Genomic DNA, 21,074 nt, shown 5'->3' on the forward strand with positions numbered 1-21,074 from the left:
TAGATTTATGTGGTTCTACACCTGTTATGTCAAAACCCCCCACATTTCTTATTTCTTTTTCTGTTAGTAACAAAAGCAATAATTTCAATAAAAAGAAATCCCCCAAAACTCCCGACCACTGGAACTTTTAGACAAATTTATTAATCAAATACTAGTAGTACTAGTTTTCAATTTTTTTCCGAAAGTAGTCTGCTATACTTACCAAATGAAAAAAGATGTGTTACAGGAAGCTGTACTCTTCTGGAATCCTCTTTGAAGAATTCACAGTCCAAAGTATACTGCAATTCAGGATATTAAATACAGATCTAAACCAAACACAAGACTATAAAGCCTTTACACCTGCCAAATTCTATTCACAGGCTCAGGCAGAGTCCAGAACACAAATACTGAAAAGCCACCTCTCCACACTCTGCTGGTAAGGACTGGCAAGTAGTTTGTTCCTGTACACAGCAGTACAAGTTTGGGTAGCATAAGCATGACTTTCAGGTTACTCTAGCTCTCACCCATTTGCAACAGCCTTCAAAAGACTATGCAAACAGCTGAGAATGCCTAGAAACCAGTTCACATCCCTCCTTCTCAGGTACATCTTTTTTTTGGGCTGTGTTGCAAAGGAGACTGACTTGTCCAAACTCTGGAAAAGTCCTAAGCAAACTTTGGACTTTCCTAAGCAAAAAGAACTTTCAGTTTGTCTCCTAAAGCTTAATCATGGAAAAGCAAAGCCAAGCATCCAGCAGGTATGAGTTGTACCATCTCTAATAAGTATTTAGTTCACTTGAAAATTATTTTCCATCCCATTGTAAATCCAGCATTTATTTACTTTTAAAAAGCAGTTTCCAAGATTTAACACTGGACTGCAACTTAGCGGGTTACATTTCACAAGTGATCTCTCTTCTATCTTTGCTTATCCAGATTGTCATATCTTGCTAATTTAACTGCAAGATGTCTCTGTCACAGATATCTGAAGATACAGAGATGAGCACTACAATCACTTCAGCTGTGAATAATTTCTCAGATCATGGATTATCATACCACAGCCATACAGACTATGTGTGTTACAGAACAGAATGTCAGTTCTACTTAGACTTTAAATTCAAGCTCAGCATTCTGCCATTTTCAGGACTAACTAGAAAGGCTGCAAGACCTAGCTGGGTAACATCCAAAGTCTGCTTAGACTCACTGCAAGCGTTCCTCTTGCTGGGTTCCCGAGCGGCATTGGTGCAAAGACATCCAACTCATCTGTGAGATTCAGAACTACTAAACTCTGCACAACTGAGTGGTGTTCCTCAGGGGTTGGTGTCAGGACTGGTGCTGTTCAACATCTTTGCTGGCAACAGGGACAGTGGGATCAAGTGCACCCTCAGCAAGTTTACCAACGACCCCAAGCTGTGTGATGCGGTCGATACGCTGGAGGGAAGGGATGTGCCATCCAGAGGGACCTGGACAGGCTGGAGAGGTGGGACCACGCAAACCCCATGGAGTTCAACAAGGCCAAGGGCAAGGTCCTGCACATGGGTCGGGGGAATCCCAAGCACAAATACAGGCTGAGCCATGAGAGGGTTGAGAGCAGCCCTGAGGAGAAGGACTTGGGGGTATTAGTGGATGGAAAACTGACTGTGAGCCAGCAACGTGCACTTGCGTCCCCGAAAGCCAACCGTGTGCTGGGCTGTAGCAAGAGAAGTGTGGCCAGCAGGGCGAGGGAGGGGATTCTCCCCCTCTACTCCGCTCTTGTGAGAACCCCCCTGCAGTGCTGTGTCCAGCTCTGGGGGCACCAACACAAGAAGGCCATGGACCTGCTCGAGTGGGCCCAGAGGAGGCCACAAAGATGCTCAGGGGCTGGAGCACCTCCCCTGTGAGGACAGGCTGAGAGAGTTGGGGGTGTTCAGCCTGGAGAAGAGAAGGCTCCGGGGAGACCTTATAGCGGCCTCACAGTGCTGAAAGGGGCTACAGGAACGGTGAGGAGGGACTCTGTGTCAGGAAGGGTAGGGATAGATGAGGGGTAACAGTATTAAACTGAGAGAGGGTAGATTTAGATTAGATGTAAGGAAGAAATTCTTCCCTGTGAGGGCGGTGGGACACTGGCACAGGTTGCCCAGAGCAGCTGTGGCTGCCCCCTCCCTGGCAGTGTTCCAGGCCAGGTTGGACGGGGCTGTGAGCAGCCTGGGCTAGTGGAAGGTGTCCCTGCCTGTGGCTGGGGGGTGGGAAATAGATGGTCTTTAAGTTCCCTTCCAACGCAAACCAGTCTATGATTCTACAATTCTATAACTCAGTCTATCACATTATTTGTGGTCTCAGAGTTGCAGAGTTATCTGTACCATGCTCCCCAGAATCCATATGTGGTGTCTTCAATTATCTACAGCATTCTCTGCTACCCTGGATAAGAGAACTGACTATTCAAAAAGGTAAATATTCAGGAATGCAATCAGAATATGAAGAAAAACAAGGAAGAACACTAGAGTCTCCAACAAGTAGTCTAAGAACTGGTTTGAGAATTGTTGCTTTGCATGTTTCAAGTACTATTCATGCCTTGTTTTTAGTATTTTATCAGATGAAAATGTTTCTGAGATTACAGAATATAACAGTTACCTTCAAGCCACACTGGAGCATAGGTCTACAGTTTCTCAAAGTAACTTCGCACATATTTAATATACTTCCTTTTCCTTCTGTCATAGCATCTGAAAGCTATGAACACACTAAGCAAACAATTTCTGCGTTTATTTTTTTTTTTACCTTATTGCCAACTGTAGGTGGTACCTGAATGACAATGTGCGACAAAGAAGGATAGTCCTGAAGTTTCAGTATTACAACCTTAAAATAAAGGGGAAAAAAAAGAAAAAGAAAGAAAATGGGAAAAAAAAAAAGAAAAAGAAAAGCCATGACTGAACATACCCCTTAGCCTGCCCCTTGCCAATTCCCAGATGTCCACCTCTTGTACCCCTTCCTCTGGAACACAACTGCATGTTCCAATGCTGTAAACAGAACAAATCCTTCTCCCATGACATGCAACTACCCCACAAAGCACCTCCTGCCACAAAATTACATATAGTACTTACCTTGGTGGTTGGAAGTAACTCAGCTCTCCAAGATAAATCAGTTGCTTCCAGGCTGTAAAAATTCATGCACATTAAAGGATGAGCACATTCATTATGCAGGCACTACCTTGTGATAGTGGATTAACATACCAGTTTATCTCTCTCTATGGATACACATGATTTTAAATTGAGAACAAGTCTGGGTCTACTACAGTTAGCTACCACAGTAATTTATCAAACTGTAATAATTTCAAATGCTGCAAGTCTTGTTTTCGCAAAAACAAGTTAAGCAATGCTCTTTGTCCTACACAAAACATTCAGTAGTTGTTAGCCACGCAACTTCAGACACATAATGAAAACTCTTAATGAGCTAAAACAGCACTGACATTGAATTAACACACCGTTTTATTGACATCTTTTAAACATCAAAACTACCAAGTTTTCCCACGGGAAAATCTAAAATATGTCATATAAACCGAAAGTTGTTAGATGCTGCAGAGTTTGCAGCAGTTCTAAAATGGTGTGTACTTATATGAAGTTAACATACTTAACTGCAACACATTCATTCATTCATTCAGACATTTTAAGTTATGATTTTTAGAACACCAGGGTAATTTCTGTTTCTCCAAATAGTGTTATATGACCTCAAGACACAACCCACAGCAAAACCACTATTATTAGATGAGGTTTTAGGTAGCAGGCTAACCTGCACTTGATGCTTATCAAGGGTTATACAAAGGAGTAACACCCAACTTCTCCTTGGATCAGGAAAAAGTAATTATGACATCTGGCTATCAGCTGGAGGCAAGACTCTGTGGCTGTACACCTCAGAACATATCCCAGAACAGATAAATATTACGCTAGCTCTTCCACCTGGAAGCTTTCCCTACTCTGAAGGGTAGACTGAATTTATTTTGAACTTACTTTGCAAATGTAAGCTAAGACAGAGTTTTAAATCCAGTTTACAATGACCTGATTCAAATAGTCATTAAATCACCCACATTTCTAAATATTTTTTCATAGGACAATAACAATTTTGGAATATGAAAAAAAAAAAAAGAGATGTCAATCCACTCTTCTAAAGGCTTTGAGTGACATTTGATGTCTTTTGTCATAGTATTCTAAAGAGATGCTGCAAAACACACAATTTAGGAATCCAGCACAGCATATAGTGTCTAGAGAGCAACAGGAACAACTTCTCACTGCTATGAAGGACAAAAATATAGCTTAAAGGAGAAAGAGTTCACCTATTTTATCCTGTATTCATGCAGTAATTTTGAGAAAACCTTTTCTGTTTCCTTAGTGATACAGAAAGCATGAATTATTCACAGTAAGAACTTTTCTTCCCAATCTCTTTCTTCCTAAGGAAGAGGATACTTAATACACTTGAAATCCAAATGTAGCCTCACTAGATCCATTTGAATAAAGAACAGGAACTGCTTATACTCACCACATTGATGAATTACTGTTCATACAGCCATAAATCCAGCTATTTGTGTCCTGTAAAGTCAACACCATAAAATAGCACATTACCTATGTGTGACTGTATGTATAAATATATTTAAAATAGCAGTTCTTTACTCCAAACAATGCAGCAGTTAATGCTGATAATCTTCTCCAAAATTTCTATATGCTAACTGTCCCAGTGCACCAGATGTCAGCAACTGTTCTAAAAATCCTCTGATGGGAGAACCTTGGTGCAATTAACTTACTAAAAAGAGTAACAAACTTCCATCTTCATCTCACTTCTTTTCTATTAAATGTGTCTGCAGCAGCTATCACTATAGTGCCCAAACTCTCATACAGATGTCAAATGAGGTGTAAAAGTGAAGATGATAAAAAACCTCTCTCTCAGATTTCCTCAATTATTTATACTGAAAGATATCCACTTTTTACTTCGTTTCACAATAAAGTCAGACTTCTGTGTTAACAACAAGTGATATACTCCACTAAAAACCTGGTATCATAATCCTGGAATCACAATTACAAAGATGGAAGGATGAAGCATAAGAGTTGAAAGGTGGGGGTTTCTAGGAACCATTTTAAATAACTTCAATTTGCCACCTTTTCTAGTTACGAATCAACACATTTTCTAAAAACAGATAGAAGGTTAAGCAAACAAACTTTCATCATTTCTCTTAAAAAAAAAAAATCCGCCTTATATATGATGTAAAATTCAATTAGAGTTAACTTTTAACTAAAAGAAGCACCTCAAGGTACATCCTAAGTAGTCAAGAAATACTTCAGATTTTTAATATTCTACTGCTCCCTGCCTCGAGAATTTAAGTGTTCTGAATCAGTAGCACCATGATGCAAATATCTCAGACATTTTTCTCTACCTCATCCTCCTCAAGCAGTACTAGTCCTGTCCTTAAGATTTTATAACAAAGGTAATAGTTACCCTATTAAAGCACAACTAAGATCACAACAAATACGTAAAGATATTGAAGGTGCTACTGAGAAGAACAATTAGAAAAGCATTGAGAATACACAATCTTTTTTCACAATAGTGGTATGAGTCTCATCTTTGTTAAGGGGAGAAATGGCAACAGGGACAGGCAGGATGGAAGTGGAAAGTGTCTCAATTGTCTTGCCACTCTTCTAAATTACATAATTCTGAGAAGCATATTTATCCCTCTTCAGTTTGCCAAGAGATTATATTAATTACTTTCAAAAAATATTAAAAAAAAATATTTCAGAAACATTTTGGCTGAATTTTTGTCTCTTGAGCCAAAAATGTAAGAAATGTACATTACTGCTTCTCCTCTCAATAGATGAGAACATTAAGAAGGTGCCATTTTCTCATCTGGCTTCCATTCTCCTCCACTGCTCAGTAGAAGATCTCTGTAGCCTTTCAGGCTCACTTAAATTTTATTAGGGGAAAGCAAACCTATAAAAAGCTTTCCCAAATTAGAATTATGGCTGAATCCTGACAGCACTAAAAATAACTTCTTCATTCAAAACCATCAGTAAAGAACTGCACTAAATTAAAGGAGAACGTAATTTGTGGCTAACCATAAGAGAGCCAAAAATAAAATATTTGAGGTTCAGGTGGCATTGAAGGTTTCAGATCTTGAACACTAAGTGCAACATGCTAAAACAAGAAGTACATCTAACATAGTATATTAGGCTGTGAATGTAAACAGATACAGTAATTTCAACAACTGTTCATTAAATTGTCTTAAAACTGCAGCAAATCTAAATTTAAAAACCACAGCTTTATAAATAAACTCCAAACATTAAAGAAATATTTTCTCACCAACATACTATTTTCACAGTAAACATGACTGTATGATTTTCTGTGGCTTGCAAGAGGAAATGTGACATATTTTCCATCAGAATCCTTAAAAGAAAAAAAAAATGCTCATTAGAATAAAATAATAAACATAAAAACACAACGAGGAAAAAAAATGTTACTTACATTGTAAACTGAGTAAGTCCATTTTGAGGCTTTGACTGTAATCCATATGAAAGCTCCTAAAAGGAAATATGTTTTGATATGCCACACTGCAGGAACTATTATCCTTATCTCCAAAATCTTGTGTTTTAATTATCACCAAGGTTTTATCTCTTATCTATAAACGGCTGTAAATTATGCATTCTTAGCAGCTACAAAGAAACCAGTGGTGTGCAGTCCATTTTACCCTGCCATATCATTAAAAAAAAGGAAGTTACTGATGAAGCAGATCTGAATATTCAGGATTTCCACGAGTAGCATAAACCTAACACAATGGCTCTGCAACACCCATACTATCCCTCCTGCAAGCATGGGATGTAAGCATAGATTAGACTGTACTTTTGACATCCAGCTATTCCAGACACCTTGGTGTAAATATGACTCCTGCTCATCCTCCAGAATCTAAGCCATATAAAAATGACAGATTTTTGCTCCTAATCTATTTAGTGCTGAAGCCACATGAAAGCTGATAGTTGAGGTCTAACTCTTACATAATTTTACAAATGTCTGAAGAATGACAAAAATGTATTCTAAAAGTTTGTTAGTGAGAAGATTAAATATTAACCAAGGAGTATCATTGAATCCTGTTCAAAAGAAAACTGCTGCACACCTGTGAGTCCTGTAAAAGCTTCGGGATTTTCCTCAAATATCTTTGCAGGGTGTCTTACAAAGTGGTGGTTCAATACAGACATTCTCTTCTTTGGATCTGCAGTTATCTAAAAAAAAGAGCACATTGTCAAATTTTGTTTTACCAAATTGTGTGATTTACAATCATCACATGATCATAGCTAGCAATACAGTTTTGGGAATGAGAAGCAGAAGAGATTGTTAGAAGATACGGTACACCAACTCTATTCTAAATTCAATAATCTGAACAAATGAAGTGCCATCAATAGTCAATCACTGCAATACAGAAACTCTACACATGTTATAGAGCATATCTAAAGCTTTTAGGTTTATATCCTTGCTTACTCTTAACACAAGAAAACCATTAAATCATTAAACTTTCTTTACAGACACACGTGCGTTCTTCCTGAAACTACACACGTGCCAGAGTTCAGGAAAAATTATCACATTTATATTTACTAGTCCGAGTTCACAAATCCATCTTACTACATCTTGTCTTAATATTTCAAGCATACAAATAGCTATTGAGCTGCATTGGGATTTGCTTTTGGTTTGGGTGGTTTGGGTTTTCTTACCAAATCAGATTTCCAGGACTAAATTCTGTCTATTCAGCTTTTCAAAGTTGATTTCTGAAAAGTTGTACCCTCCAGCACACTGCCAATCAACTCCAGAACCACAGTACCCCCTTTTTGTCTCTATCACACGCTAGAGTACACATAAGAAACTAGAGAAGTCTGCCCCACGCAGCCTCAAAAAGAACACCTGGAAGCCTTCCTCTTCTATGTCTGGGGCTCTGCTTACACATTTTTAACGTCTTGGACCTTAATTCTAACTCACGTTTACAGCTGCATAACATTTCAGAACAAGAACAGAGTGCAATGGGAGATTTCTGCAACAGTTTTCAAACAGTAAGATACAGAATATTTATTTAGAAAAGCAATAAATAATGGTAGCTGCTAGTATTTTACTTGCATTCTGGTTTTGTAAGTGCTGCTTGCAAAAGGACACCACAAATAAGTGCTGGCCACTATGATGACAACAACCTTTCAAAGTCTGCATTATGGAAGAAAAGTTCAATCCACACCCCAGCTATAAAGCATCAAGCAGTCAGTAATAAAAACTGAGTTAACACCTAATTATTTCTGAGATGTTGGTCAAACAGCACAAAGCCATAGGATTTTTCAGTAACTGGTACAAAACAGTAACGATTTTCTCAGTGTGACTTTGAATAATCAAAAAGGAGTTTTCTGTATAATTAAGTGATATTTGTCCTGATTAAGCATTCTGGAATGGAAGAAGAAAGCGTGGTGGGAAATACACAGGAGATCACATATACAAACCTGTCTTGTGTTTTCATCTATGAGATCAAAAAAAGCTCTTATGGTAGCCAGGATCAATTCTTTGCACCTATAAAACAGAGTAAGTAAAATTAAATCCTGAAAGTAGATATCCAGGGGAATAAAAGTAGTCAGAAGGGACATCATAAGAATATTATGCTAAAGTTAAATTATTTTATAATGTGATAACAGTAAAGAACAGAGGAATGTATGTCAGTCAATTAACCTTTGTTCCATCAGCTTACCACACTATGGAGAGATGGTCTGTTGAAGCCCAAACTCTAGGCACAGCTGAGCTCTGGAGAAGGAAAAAAGATTTTGTTAGTATTCAACATTTTAAAATTCTAATCAAGCCTTTTCCCTCCTTACTTAAACAAATCTGTGCAATTATTAAAAAGAATAGTGTTTCTCTTAAGAGTTTCAGCAACTAGGGTACAATAGAATGACTTCTTCAGTCAAAAATCTTACAAGTGCTGAAGCAATTAATGATTACCATTAGTATAATATGTATCAACCATAGCAATGATGATATGCAATGACGAGGTTATTTAGCAATTATCATTATACAATTCAATTCATCATCTGTTTTCACCCAAAAATTAAATCCCCTTGAGGCACACATTGGACTTCCCCATCCTTCCGCATTACCCACCAAGTGCACCAAGGTCCTCGGACAAAAGTAATCTCACGAATGGGTTTATCTTTACCCGAGACAGAAATAATCCAGAATATCTTTCCTAGCATATTTTTAATGTGTACCACAGGGACTTTATCTCCACCTTGACTGGCAGATCCCCTATGACTAACCAGGTGGCTTTTGCTAAATCTGTATCCCAGTGTTTGCAAGTTCCACCATCACAAGTGCTGAAGCACTTGTAAAACAGGACTTTTAAAACAAAATGACCAAGTTATCTATGTTAGATAGCAGAGACTAATGGTGAATGGGCAAATAATAGTGTGGAGGGAACTTACCAAAAATTTCTTCAAAGACTGCTTCTATGACTAATCTTACTATTTTAATAAGTGATCCTGGCACACAAGAATAGAAATACGCCAATGAAAGCTGCTGCCGAAAAATCAAGGGCATCCTCAACAGAAAGAAGCATCAGAACACCATGCAGAAAAAACTGGACAGTTTGAAACTATTAATTTGTATAAGTGTATTTATTGCATGTATTGCATATTAAGGGCTAATACTATCAAAAATGCCTTCCGTAAATGGAGCTCATCACTTAGTTGTACAACTTGATTCAAGTAACCTATGAACTACTAATGCATTACCGTTGGGAAGAAAAAACGAAAATAACCGCCAAAACAAAACAAACTCTCCCAAAACCCACAAAAAAAAACCAACTATGAGAAAGAACTGGTACCAGTGCACATGAGATCTCACGCAAAATTCTGGTCACCAACACTCAAGAGAAATGAAAGTAGAGCAGATGCAGAGAATGGTTACTAGGACGAAGGGAATGCAGAGTTAATCTTCTTAGCCTAGCAGAATCAGAGCTGGGACTATTTATAGACAGCTTTCTGTACCACAGACAGGAGGTAAACACCAAGGGAATGACAACAATTTTAGATAAAATTTCAAGTTGATGTCAGAACAAACACATTTAAAAACTGGCTTGCACAGTAAATGGAAGTTCGAAATTACAAATTTTCTCCCTTCTGGGGAGTGTCTTCCATGTTCGGAACAGGCTGTTAATGGGGGGATGGAATGACAAATGTAACTACTTTATGGTGCCTCTTAGGTAATTTTGGAAGAAGATAGATGCCTGCAAAAGCAGAATACTGGACTTGATTCAGTACATCCTTTATTCCTAAATTCTTTAAAAAACAATAAATACAAAAAGAATGCTCCAAGCCAGAGCTCTCTTTTTGTAATCAAACAAGCAGTCTACTTTTATACTGCACATCTGTCAGTCTCCATATACATATCTTCTGCAAAAACACAGGAAAATAAAACCTGAGTTCTGGAACTGAAAATGTGCAAGAAGGTGGTGAGAAGAAACAGTACCAAGTAGATGATTCATTTCAACGCCAGCACATACCCTTCCAGTGGACACTCATTTACACTATATGAGCTATTTATGATTTTATAACCATACACTATCTACTTTATCTTTTCACACGTAGTATTTTTGGGTTTAGTTATACTATGCTGCACATATAGACTATAACTAGTCACAGATACATGCATTACATAAATAGCTATCTAACATAACTCCATGCAAAACAAAAAAAAATAGTTTGTATTTTTTACCACAACAGATAAGGCACTGTCATGTTGACTCAATCTTGGTAAAAAAGCCAGTCCTGAACGAACTTGGTAATCTCTGAATCCTCCCGCCACAGAAAGGGTAGTTAAATTTCTTAAGTCTCGGGCCTTTAGAATCCAATGATTGTTTACAGCTGTATAAAAATCTGTAAAATACATTAAAAACAATCACAGTTTCCCCATAAGTCTATATGATATACAAATAGATAAAGAAACATTTAACTAGAAGCTTCTGTAAGCCCCCCTAGAGGCAGTTAAACTCTGATTATCACTTTTGATAAATATAAGGAAGGAAAACTATTGTTTTAACCCCAAGGAGGCAGCAGTTGGGAAAGATACATACACTGACAATTTCTGTATCAGCTGAACACATATATTGTTAAAATAGCGAACCATAGATTTATTTGAAGGACAACCACAATCCAGAAACAGCAAGGAAGAAGCATTGCATTGCAATCAATTGTAGGAGGGAGAATTAATACAAGCATAAAAAAATCAAATTCAGCAGCTAGAGATAATCCATTCTTCTCAGGTGCCACAGAGAATAATGAAAATAAATGTCTATTCCCTTTCCTTCACCAGTTCCCTCAATATCTACACACAGCAGTACAATTATCACCAAGTGCATATTTCATCAGTATAGTTTAGTCAAATTTAGCTTTTTGAAAAGCACATCGTACATCCATAATGAGTATACTTTATTTTTTATGCCAGTTATTTAGGTAAGCAGAAAATTTGATCTATCTTTTGTGTAAATATATGAAATATATAATTATATCTATATTTAACATTCTCACCCCCACAACCTTTGGGCGTGACAAACATTAAATTCAGCAACTTATACAGAAATGATGTTATTTAGGCAACTCCTTTGATAAAGAAAACCATTACAGAAGTCAAGTTTTAAATAAAAGAAAGAAAAAATGTAATTTGCTGGAGAGGTTTCAAATTTAGTAACATGCTCTGCAACTTACTAAAATTACAAATTATTCAGAGCCATGGGCCCTGCACAGAACCTCAAGTTCACATAATCCATTTTATGATACTTTACTTTCTCAGTATCCTGGCGTTCTCAATCACCTAAGTAACCAAGGAATAGATTAATGACTGTAAATAAAACAGCACATTTTGCTGTTGATTTGCAAGAACCTCACCTATTACTGCTTGAGAGGAACAATAAATGTACTATGTAATTAGATATCTGGCAATACTTACCAGTAAGATATCTGTCTAAAGGCATTACAGGTGCAACATGAGGTGTGGCTTGTGTAATGAGGAGGTTTATAAGTTCAGGCTTAAAATTCTTCAGAGTAAGCAATGCTCTTGCAACAAGACCACCCATGGAATGACCTACTATTGCAACACTGGTTGGTGCAAACTCTCGATTCTTAAGCAAAGAGCAGAGAGTAGACACATCAAAAATAGATTTGACATTGAACTATGATTATCAGTTATACATTATTTTCCCCCCAAACTTATGTCCTCTAAAGCATAATATTATCTAGTATCAAGTTGAAAAATTTAGCAACTAAATTTATATTTATTTTCTATCTCAAAAAACATGCTTAACATGAAGTTTCCGGCTCAAAATATATAGCCTGTGTAAACATAAGAGACTTAAGCTTATTTTAATTTCTGAGACTCTTAAGGGCATAGGACATCAAAGAACTTTCCTAGAGAAAACTGGATGTAAGGTGATGCTATATTAATATTTTAATAAGCTAGGGAAAGTTTACATCTCTACTACAAAAAAGCATACGTTGTGCATGAAAGTATTTATTCAGAAACATAATATAGAAACTAACCAAAGCTCTGGGACTGTCACAAGCATTTTAAAAAAATCTATTAAAGAGCAGCAATTCTCTGTTGCACTATTATAACATTCCATTACCTACACACACTACAAAGTCTCCCTCTCTCATTCATCATTCCTCAGTTTTCCAGCAGAAAAGGCAGCCCAGAATTCCATTCCCAAATGCAAGTACATTATTCAGCATATGTCACTACTTACCCTGTACAACTTAAGAATTACTTTTATGCATTCGTGCACAAATTTGGTCTGTCGTTGCAGGCTACCGCCATACAATGCAACCAACTCCTCATTAAAGTTGACACTGAAGAAATTAAAATGATACTTGAAGTCAACATCTTCTGCTTTTCTAAGAGCAATGGAACCAAGAGAACGTACTAGGAAAAGAAACCACATCAATTAGAACAGTTTAATAGCCACTGCTTATCACTGTCATTAGTAGACAAGCACATAAATATATAATTTATTAAGAAACAAATGTTATCTGAAATCTATTGTTCACCTCAATCATCTATAAAAGTAAAAAAAGGATGAAAAAAATCCAAAAGCAAATAATCTCTTTTCTAATATGCAATCACACTTGTTTTACAGAAACATATTTGAAGATATAAATAGAGCAAAAGTATCAGACAGTTGCTGTCAGAACCAAACTGTAAAATGAGAAAAGAAATATTTATAGGAATTTCTCTGATAAAAAGTATTAGTAAACATTAACGAGCTTACAGAAAAATGTGGAAAAGAACAAACTTGATTAGATGAAAAGAAAGTTTGGAATGAGTTACAAGACCTGCACACTGTGCTTATGGCAGTTATCCATGCAACCTAGCTTACCACTGACTACAGAGATATTTCATGTCAAAACCAAATTTATACAAGATCAAAAATTATGTTCCTCCACCTGAGGGCTGCTTTTCTCGTCTCATTTGCACCTTCTTACTACCACCGGGACCAGAAGGGAAAACAAGTATTCTTGACTTCAACTCTAGAGGCATTGCTACTGCTAGGCTTTCCTAAAATTCCTTCAAAGACCATCAACTGTAGGACAACATTACCAAATACCACCAAGATACGTATAGGGGATTGGAAAACCAAACCCTAAAGGACACTTTTCCACCTAAAACCTTGAAGGAGAAAATTTTCTGTTTACAAGGTCTTGCTTCTGACCCGTCTTCTCCATCTAACCCTAGCTGCTATTCAATACAGCCTTCTGTAGTGCAGAGTTGTCCCTGAGTTTCCATGGAGACATGTCAGGATGAGAACAGTTACGGCTGCAAATAAAAAAGCATGGTAGGGGAAGATGAAAATAAAAGAAAGTCCCAGAAGTGAGTACATAACATAACTACTGATCGCCAGAAAGGTCTGCCCAAATCCAGCGCACATTTTCAAGATTCTTCTAGAGAGCAACAAATTCAGAGATCTGCAGCCTGCAGAAACCTCCTTCTTGGAAAAAATTTGCTATAGAAATTAACATATCAAACAAATTTCAATGAAGCTCATGAAATGGGAAAATAGTATTTATTAAATACTTTCTATGTACAAACACGCAAACAGATATTATCAGCATGATGAAAATGATAAATCTAATTTGTAGTCAATCATTTTACCAATTCTATCTAAAGCTAATAAGCAATAATAACACCTTAAAAATAGTTTGAAAAGACATAAAAAGTATTTAAAAGGTCAAGAATCTTATCACAACTTTTTATCTTGGAGGACACAGTAAAAGAAACAAGAATATTTTCAAAGATCATAACAAGTGTGTGACATTCCTGAACAGAACTCAGGATCTCAGGATCTCTCAGACCACCATCTTTTACTCAAAGTCTGAATTTTAAAAGGTTCATTTTAGTGCGCATGAAAGATGATGAATTAACATGTTTCAAAAGTGCTGTAACACATCAAAGCCTCCGGAAAGTAGGTTGTAATGAGGTGAGTGATAGTCTCTTCTCCCAAGCAGCAAGTGATAGGATGAGAGAAAATGGCCTCAAGCTGCCCCAGGGGAGGGTTAGGTTGGATACCGAAAGAGTTGTCAAGCACTGGGACAGGCTGCTCAGAGAAGTGGTAGAGTCACCATCCCTGGAGGTATTAAAGATGGGTAGACATGGGGCTTATGACATGGTTTAGTGGAAGACTTGGCAGTGTGAGATTTACGGTTGGACTCAATGACCTCAGAGGTCCTTTCCAACCTAAATGATTCTATGATTCTATGAAAATAACAAGCCCCACAAAGGCAGCAGCAGCAGCACTTCTGTCTTCATTGCTCAGCAAATATGAGTAAATTTTAAACATTGTTACGAAAATAACAATAGCAACACCTTCTCTGCTCATCTAAATAACAGAATTAAAGTATGTTATCCCACAAATTCTGAAGAAATATGAATTTTCATAAATCCCATAATAAAGCAAACACTACTCTGAGCCACTGATGAAGACAGAACAACTTAATTTTTCAAGATTTTGAAAAAAGCACATATGGCTTATTGCCAGTCTCTCTAAATCAGTTTCTCAAAGAATATATATTTAAATATTTACTGATCTTATGTAGCACATTATATCCACAGCATGTAGTACTTCTCCCCCCTAGTTTTTCTTCTGATACTTCCTTTTGATTCCTAACATGCCCTGAAAATACCATTCTATTTCCTGCATAGTGATATACTGCCATGCTTTTAGAGACAGCATTAATTCACAGATTTGCAATACTTTATGCACAATTACAAAAGTCCATATGGCATCTCTCATAATCATTATGTTCATAATCTTCTTTGGATGCTATTGTGCCTGCAAGCCTGTATGGATTTTCTGAAAGTATGAGTTGGTAAAATATCATTATGAGCTAAGTGAGTATGTTCTCAAAGAAAATAACTTTGTAAAGCTTCTCTAAAATCTGATAATTTTATCATCAAGTTTAGTGTAAATATAAGGAAAAATTCTCACAGTAAGTCATCAGGGTTTAGATGTGGTGGTTTTCCCCATACATACACATCAATTTTGCTGACATCATAAGAATATTACTAACTGTTTCAAAGCACATTTCAGAGAACAAAAATAACAGTCTGACAAACCCAGCCTGGAAGGAATACTGGATACTTGAATAAACACTTAAACATTATACTTCACATTCATCAAACTACGAACTTCAGTATTTACAATGAAAAATAAAAATGCTTTAAAACTATTACTTCTTTTCATTTGGAGCCTAGAAGTGTAAGAATGAATAACCTGGAAAACAAGAGCAGGCTATGTGTAAAGCAGGAAGATGATGCTAAGAAAAAAACACCACTACATAAAGCAGCAGGAAATAATGAAACTACAGGGCAAGCCACACGATGATGCTTGTTTCTATAGCACATTATTAATTCTATCACAGACAGTAGCTTGTGCAGTTTCTTCTAATCAAATTCAGGTCTTGTTTTATTTAGCTGCACTAAACATTGTTCAAATGAAATCTAACTAGATGTTTGCAATCAAAAATACATCAAAGGTGCAGTGCTGCCATAGTACGGCATAAACTGTACTGTTTCTGGCTTTCAAAAGTTAGTCTCACTCCAGAAAAATATTATAGCTCAACTGTTCAACTAATTTCAAACATAAATAACGTATTTTGACCTTGAAATTAAGAAGTGGGCTAACAAAGACATCTACATCATAATATGATTAACCATTATGACTCTCATTGATATTATTTCAACCAGAAAGCTTCGTGCCACTACCTAATGAATAAACGTGAGAGCTCTTTGTAACATACCTATAACTTAGCTAAATGCTTACCTTGTTTGTAACTGCCAGCGTTCCCAGGAAGAAAGAGAACTGGAATTCCTGTCAATAGGAGATTTTTGTTTTCTTCGGCATAGTTCCCTTCCCCATAGAGATAGAGCTCATATGCAGGATATCGTCTGGCTGTTTTCTTGGGTAATTTTATTTTCTGTTGAAAAAGTTAAAAAACACCCTAATATCTTGTTTATATTGCTGCAAACAAGAAAATAGAGTGGTTATTCAGTCATTTAAATGATCTGGCTTATGTTTTAAGTATTGTTTTAAATTACAGTCTAAAAAACACAGAATAAATGTTTGTTGTTGTTTGTTGGTTTTTTTTAAAGCAAGGTATCAAGTATGTTGTTTAAGTAGGTATTACTGTGCATAGTGAGTGGCTGCAGTTACTTACTTGAAACAGCTATCAATTGTATTTGAAACAAACTTCAAATGAATGTAATTATGTATCTTTTAAAGTTGCACATTGGTAAAGTAAACATAGCCTTACACTACAGAGAAGGGGGGGGGGGGGGGGAAAGCACGTCGAAACCCAACCACTTCTTCCAGGACACAAGAATTTGAGAGCAGAAACTGGGGCATGTGAGCGATCATAATTCTTCCTAATGCACCAGAACGGTTCTAGAATCCTTTCCAACACCATGTAACTCAGAACAAAGATGTGCTACTGCACCTGAAACCAAAGCTAAATCTCAAGAGCAGGGTTATGTAGGTGACTGTCAGATGACAACTATTACTGATAGGGTAAATTACAGTGTCAATTCTCTGAAGTGATTTTTTAAGAGCTGTAACTTGCAATGAGTATGTAAACAATAGTAGGAACCACCTTAATATGGCTCATCAGAAAAAATAAAACACATGATACTTTGGAGGATTCTTTTTGTTGCTGTTTTCAGAATCAGTTTTGCAGCCTAGTGACATGCAACATGGTTTTGTAAACTCAGGATCCAATTTGCACAGTCAATTGTCATCTTAAAGAAGGCCATATTTCTTGTATTAGAACACAGAAGCAAACAACTAACCACCTAACCTATCATATAACTTATTCACAGGATTATGAACTCCCAAAAAGAATAAAATATCTTTGAACCTAAGGGCTAGATGATGATTAAGTCTTAGACAAGTAAGTTATGACTCTTAGAGCCATATGACACTGCTTTAAACCAAGTAAGTAATAAGCAAGAAAATATTTAATTAACTTCTGTATGGAGGTTGGTTTATAATTTTGAGTGTCTAAGATACAGATTTTTAAAGTTTCTATGAATGCAAATACACTTGTTCTAGCATTTGTTTACTTATGACAATTTAGAGACAAGATAATTAAATAAATGTATTAAGGTATAATTTATATTTTAAGGAAACACTTTAGAGAATAACTGAATTTAGAAACTAAATTCAGTTTTGCATCAGAAATCTTCACTAAAGACTCTTTTAATTGCTTTCTCAAAATTGAAGCTTCTCTATTTCTGATATTTCAGTTGTTTCTCTCAATTACATCTACAGTAAAGGTGATTTAGTTTTAATTCCTTGTTTCCACACACTCTTTCCCTTCCCCTGTATTCCTTTGTCTCTCCTCAGACAAAGACTATTTCCTTTCTCCCTGAGCCATCAATTTTTTTGCCATACTGGTTATTTGCAACCTTTTACATTTGATATGTATTTAAAATGTGTATTCTATAATATATAAACATTTTTATAATATATTATAACAATATACACATATTAGAGGTTAAGCTCTGTTCAGGGCTTATGTCTTCAGATAATCCTTTCAACATTCTTTACTTTTTTTCCATCATCTCACCTTTCCAACTTCACTGTCCCCTTCTCATTTCTACCTACTCCTCCTTTTACAAAAGCTTTCAAAATTCCGTGAAAAAAAGACTTAATCTGTTTCCATTACTCAACTAAGTGCCATCAAGATATGTTCGTGGGACTTCCTGATGGATCATCAGCTGTTCTTCCCCAGTATCCTCTTGATTGTCTTTTCCAAAACTTTTACAGAACATAAAATGAATGAGCCACCCTTCTGTGGGTCAATGTTGAAAGCAAAAAAAATACACAATCTGTGAGAACTGTACTAACAAAACAACAGGGTTTTTCAGTAAATCACATGCTCAAATATTGTAACAAAATGGCAACACATAACTCCAAAGAAAAACAGGCAGACATTCATGTTCCATGACAGTGGTGGTAAATTCTGAATTCCCAAGATGTTGGTTATATAATTGGTTGTAGTGAGCTACAGTAACTTTTTACAGTGTCAATGTAGGCTTAATTTTTCACCCTGATTCCCAAAGAAATTAGGTTTATGTGAAAAAGTTCTGATTACTAACTTCCAAATTTCTTATCAGGCTTAACTGGACAGGACAAGGGTAGGTTAAAATCAAATACTGCAGTTCTACAACTCATGCAAAAAAATATGGTTAACTACAAAAAAGAAAAAAAAATCCAAGCCGATTCCTTTTACTTAATTACTTAGTATTAGCTTGACTGTGAGCTAACCCACACTGTTAGACACAAAAGAAATGAAGATTCATGTGTTTAATTGCTCAAATAGTTGTTTTGTAATGTGATACCCAATCTGGAAGGGAGGACAGGTAACCCTCACCTGAAATTCCTACCTTGTGGTTTCCTACCAATGCCAGCATTACATGAAAAACTAAACAAACAACCCCTCCAACAATAAAGAGGTGCTTGAAAAGTAAAATACCTCGGCAAACCCCGACAAATTCATAATTTCTCTGCCCACAAAAGTACTGTTTTCTATAAAGTAAAATTGATTGTTTAGGATAGAAATTCTGAAAGGCATATAGCCAACTGTGACTTGCATGTCCTGCATGGAGCTACTGCTTACCCTTAAGCCTTGCATCTCCTACCAGCACAACACTTATCTAAAGGTGCTTAGAATTTAAACCTTGACATAATGAGTAAATACAAAAGATGTGTGATGGCAGATGAGAATTTCAGGCAACCACCAACATCACCACACAGGTTCTCTTTTGTAAGCTAACATGACTATGTCAAAGTAGCGAATGGAGGTTAACAGATCCAAAAATTAACTTCCTGCTTCATTACCAATTTAGGTAGTAAGGTGGGGGGTTTTTTTACTATGCAAGACAGCTTGCCACCTGCCTCAGAGCAGTTCATTTATTTTTCAACATAGATTATATCCTAGATAATGCTAAATGAATGTTTAAGAGACAACAAAACATGCTTTGGGATGCTTTTAATAGGACAGAAAACACTGTATTGAGAACTGCTATTAGAAAGAGAAATTGTTTATGCAGTATTAGCAGTGAACCTACCACATATTTACATTTTCCTGCTATTAAGCCATAATACCATGTCTGGAAAACAAGTTCCATCAGCAGTCCTCTCTCTCAATCTGATTCAAGGTTTTCAAAGAGGTTTCTAAAAGGCTTCATTAGCAAAGCAAGAGGGACCTCAGACAGATTTACAAGTTCTCCCATACGTGGTGGGATGTGCCACCTACAAAGTGCTCACCGCGAAGACTTTGCACTACTGTTCTTCAGCTCGAGAAATACGCTCAGATTTGAATCTTTAGTTATTCACTTTTTTTAAAACACGTTAATTGCTTCACGCTCTATAATGTCACAAAAAGGACCAAGAAGTACAAGACGCAGCCTCCTGGGCAACTAACAGTGCTGTGAGTGCTGTCAGAGGACCTGCCCCAGCCTCTTCCCTTGCAAAAGCTTGGATAAGCTTTTGACCGGTTTTACCAGGACTACAGGTACTTACCGGTTAGAAAATCGGAAGCTTTTTTATTCGTTTTCTTTTGTAATACAGGCAGCGGCACAAAACACCTCGTTACTTTACAGGTAGACAGCTTTTCCCTTCCGTAGCTATCCAAGGTGCACCATTACATGATGCAGCCAAAGCAGAGCGTTTCGCCAGCTACACCGACCAAGCCAAAACTATTTCTGCCCCATTTACAGCTTGCTATTCTGCAGGCGCCGCCTCAGCCAAGTTAGCTAACCCCAAAGTTACGGGAGCAGCTGGGAGTCGCCTGTGCGGCGGCTCTCCCGCGGCTGAGCGCCTTCGGGGCCGTTTCCCGTTCCCTGTGGCAGGGCAGAGGCGGGCAGCCGAGGCGAGCAGCGCCTCAGGCGAGCGGCTCCCGGCTGAGGCGAGGCGGGCGGGGCCGCCCCGGGACCGGCGGGCTCCCACCTGTTACACCGCCGCCCGCTCCCTCGGCGCCTCCCGCCGCCACATTCACTCACCAGGTACTCGGGGTACTCGTACATGTAGGTCATGCTGCACCGGTTCTCCTCGTAGAGGAACAGCACGTCCCGCACCCCCAGCAGCGCCAGGGCCGCCAGCGCCCCGTAGAAGAGCGCCGCCAACGCGGGCGGCCGGCAGCCCCCCCGCACCATGGCGGTGCTGGAGCGGAGCCCCCGTCCCCCCGCGGGCTCTCCGCGCACACAGGCACGGCGGAGCGGGGCGGGAAGCGCCACCGCCCGGGAGGCGGGGCGGGCGGGCGGGCTGGCGCCACGACCTGGCCGCCGCCGGGAGCGGGAGGGGCGGCCGCCATCTTGGGAAGGTCCCGGCGCTTGGCTGGTCGCCTCCCCCCCGCCTGAGGAGGGTCCGTCCGCCATGTCGGGAGCCTGGGAGCCATTACGGGGAGGTCAGGAACCTCCCCAGCGGCTTTCCCCGAGCCGGTAGCTTGTAGGGGAAGGCGTGTCCGCCATGACCGACCTCCCTAGCATGGCACTGACGGGGCGCCTGCTTAGCCGCGTCCGGCCCGCGG

General features: G+C 38.1%; 1 protein-coding gene across 2 annotated transcripts in view; it reads right to left on the minus strand.

Annotated features, from left to right (window-relative positions):
• The window catches only part of PGAP1 (post-GPI attachment to proteins inositol deacylase 1), a 45,490-nt gene extending 24,770 nt beyond the window's left edge, over positions 1 to 20,720 (minus strand). For both annotated transcript variants that reach the window (XM_074910771.1, XM_074910770.1), the window contains exons 1-14: positions 20,548 to 20,720; positions 16,310 to 16,463; positions 12,740 to 12,915; positions 11,944 to 12,115; positions 10,714 to 10,874; positions 8,696 to 8,748; positions 8,454 to 8,520; positions 7,097 to 7,202; positions 6,451 to 6,506; positions 6,289 to 6,372; positions 4,480 to 4,529; positions 3,051 to 3,102; positions 2,728 to 2,805; positions 203 to 278 (exon numbers count right to left, since the gene is read on the minus strand). In XM_074910771.1, coding sequence (XP_074766872.1) covers positions 203 to 278; positions 2,728 to 2,805; positions 3,051 to 3,102; positions 4,480 to 4,529; positions 6,289 to 6,372; positions 6,451 to 6,506; positions 7,097 to 7,202; positions 8,454 to 8,520; positions 8,696 to 8,748; positions 10,714 to 10,874; positions 11,944 to 12,115; positions 12,740 to 12,915; positions 16,310 to 16,463; positions 20,548 to 20,700 — 1,438 coding nt within the window. In that variant the 5' untranslated portion in view covers positions 20,701 to 20,720. The remainder of the gene's footprint in view (positions 1 to 202; positions 279 to 2,727; positions 2,806 to 3,050; positions 3,103 to 4,479; positions 4,530 to 6,288; positions 6,373 to 6,450; positions 6,507 to 7,096; positions 7,203 to 8,453; positions 8,521 to 8,695; positions 8,749 to 10,713; positions 10,875 to 11,943; positions 12,116 to 12,739; positions 12,916 to 16,309; positions 16,464 to 20,547) is intronic.
• Between the last annotated feature and the right edge of the window lie 354 nt (positions 20,721 to 21,074).

This window comes from Athene noctua, chromosome 7 (genome assembly GCF_965140245.1).
Source record: "Athene noctua chromosome 7, bAthNoc1.hap1.1, whole genome shotgun sequence".
Classification (NCBI taxonomy): Eukaryota; Metazoa; Chordata; class Aves; order Strigiformes; family Strigidae; genus Athene; species Athene noctua.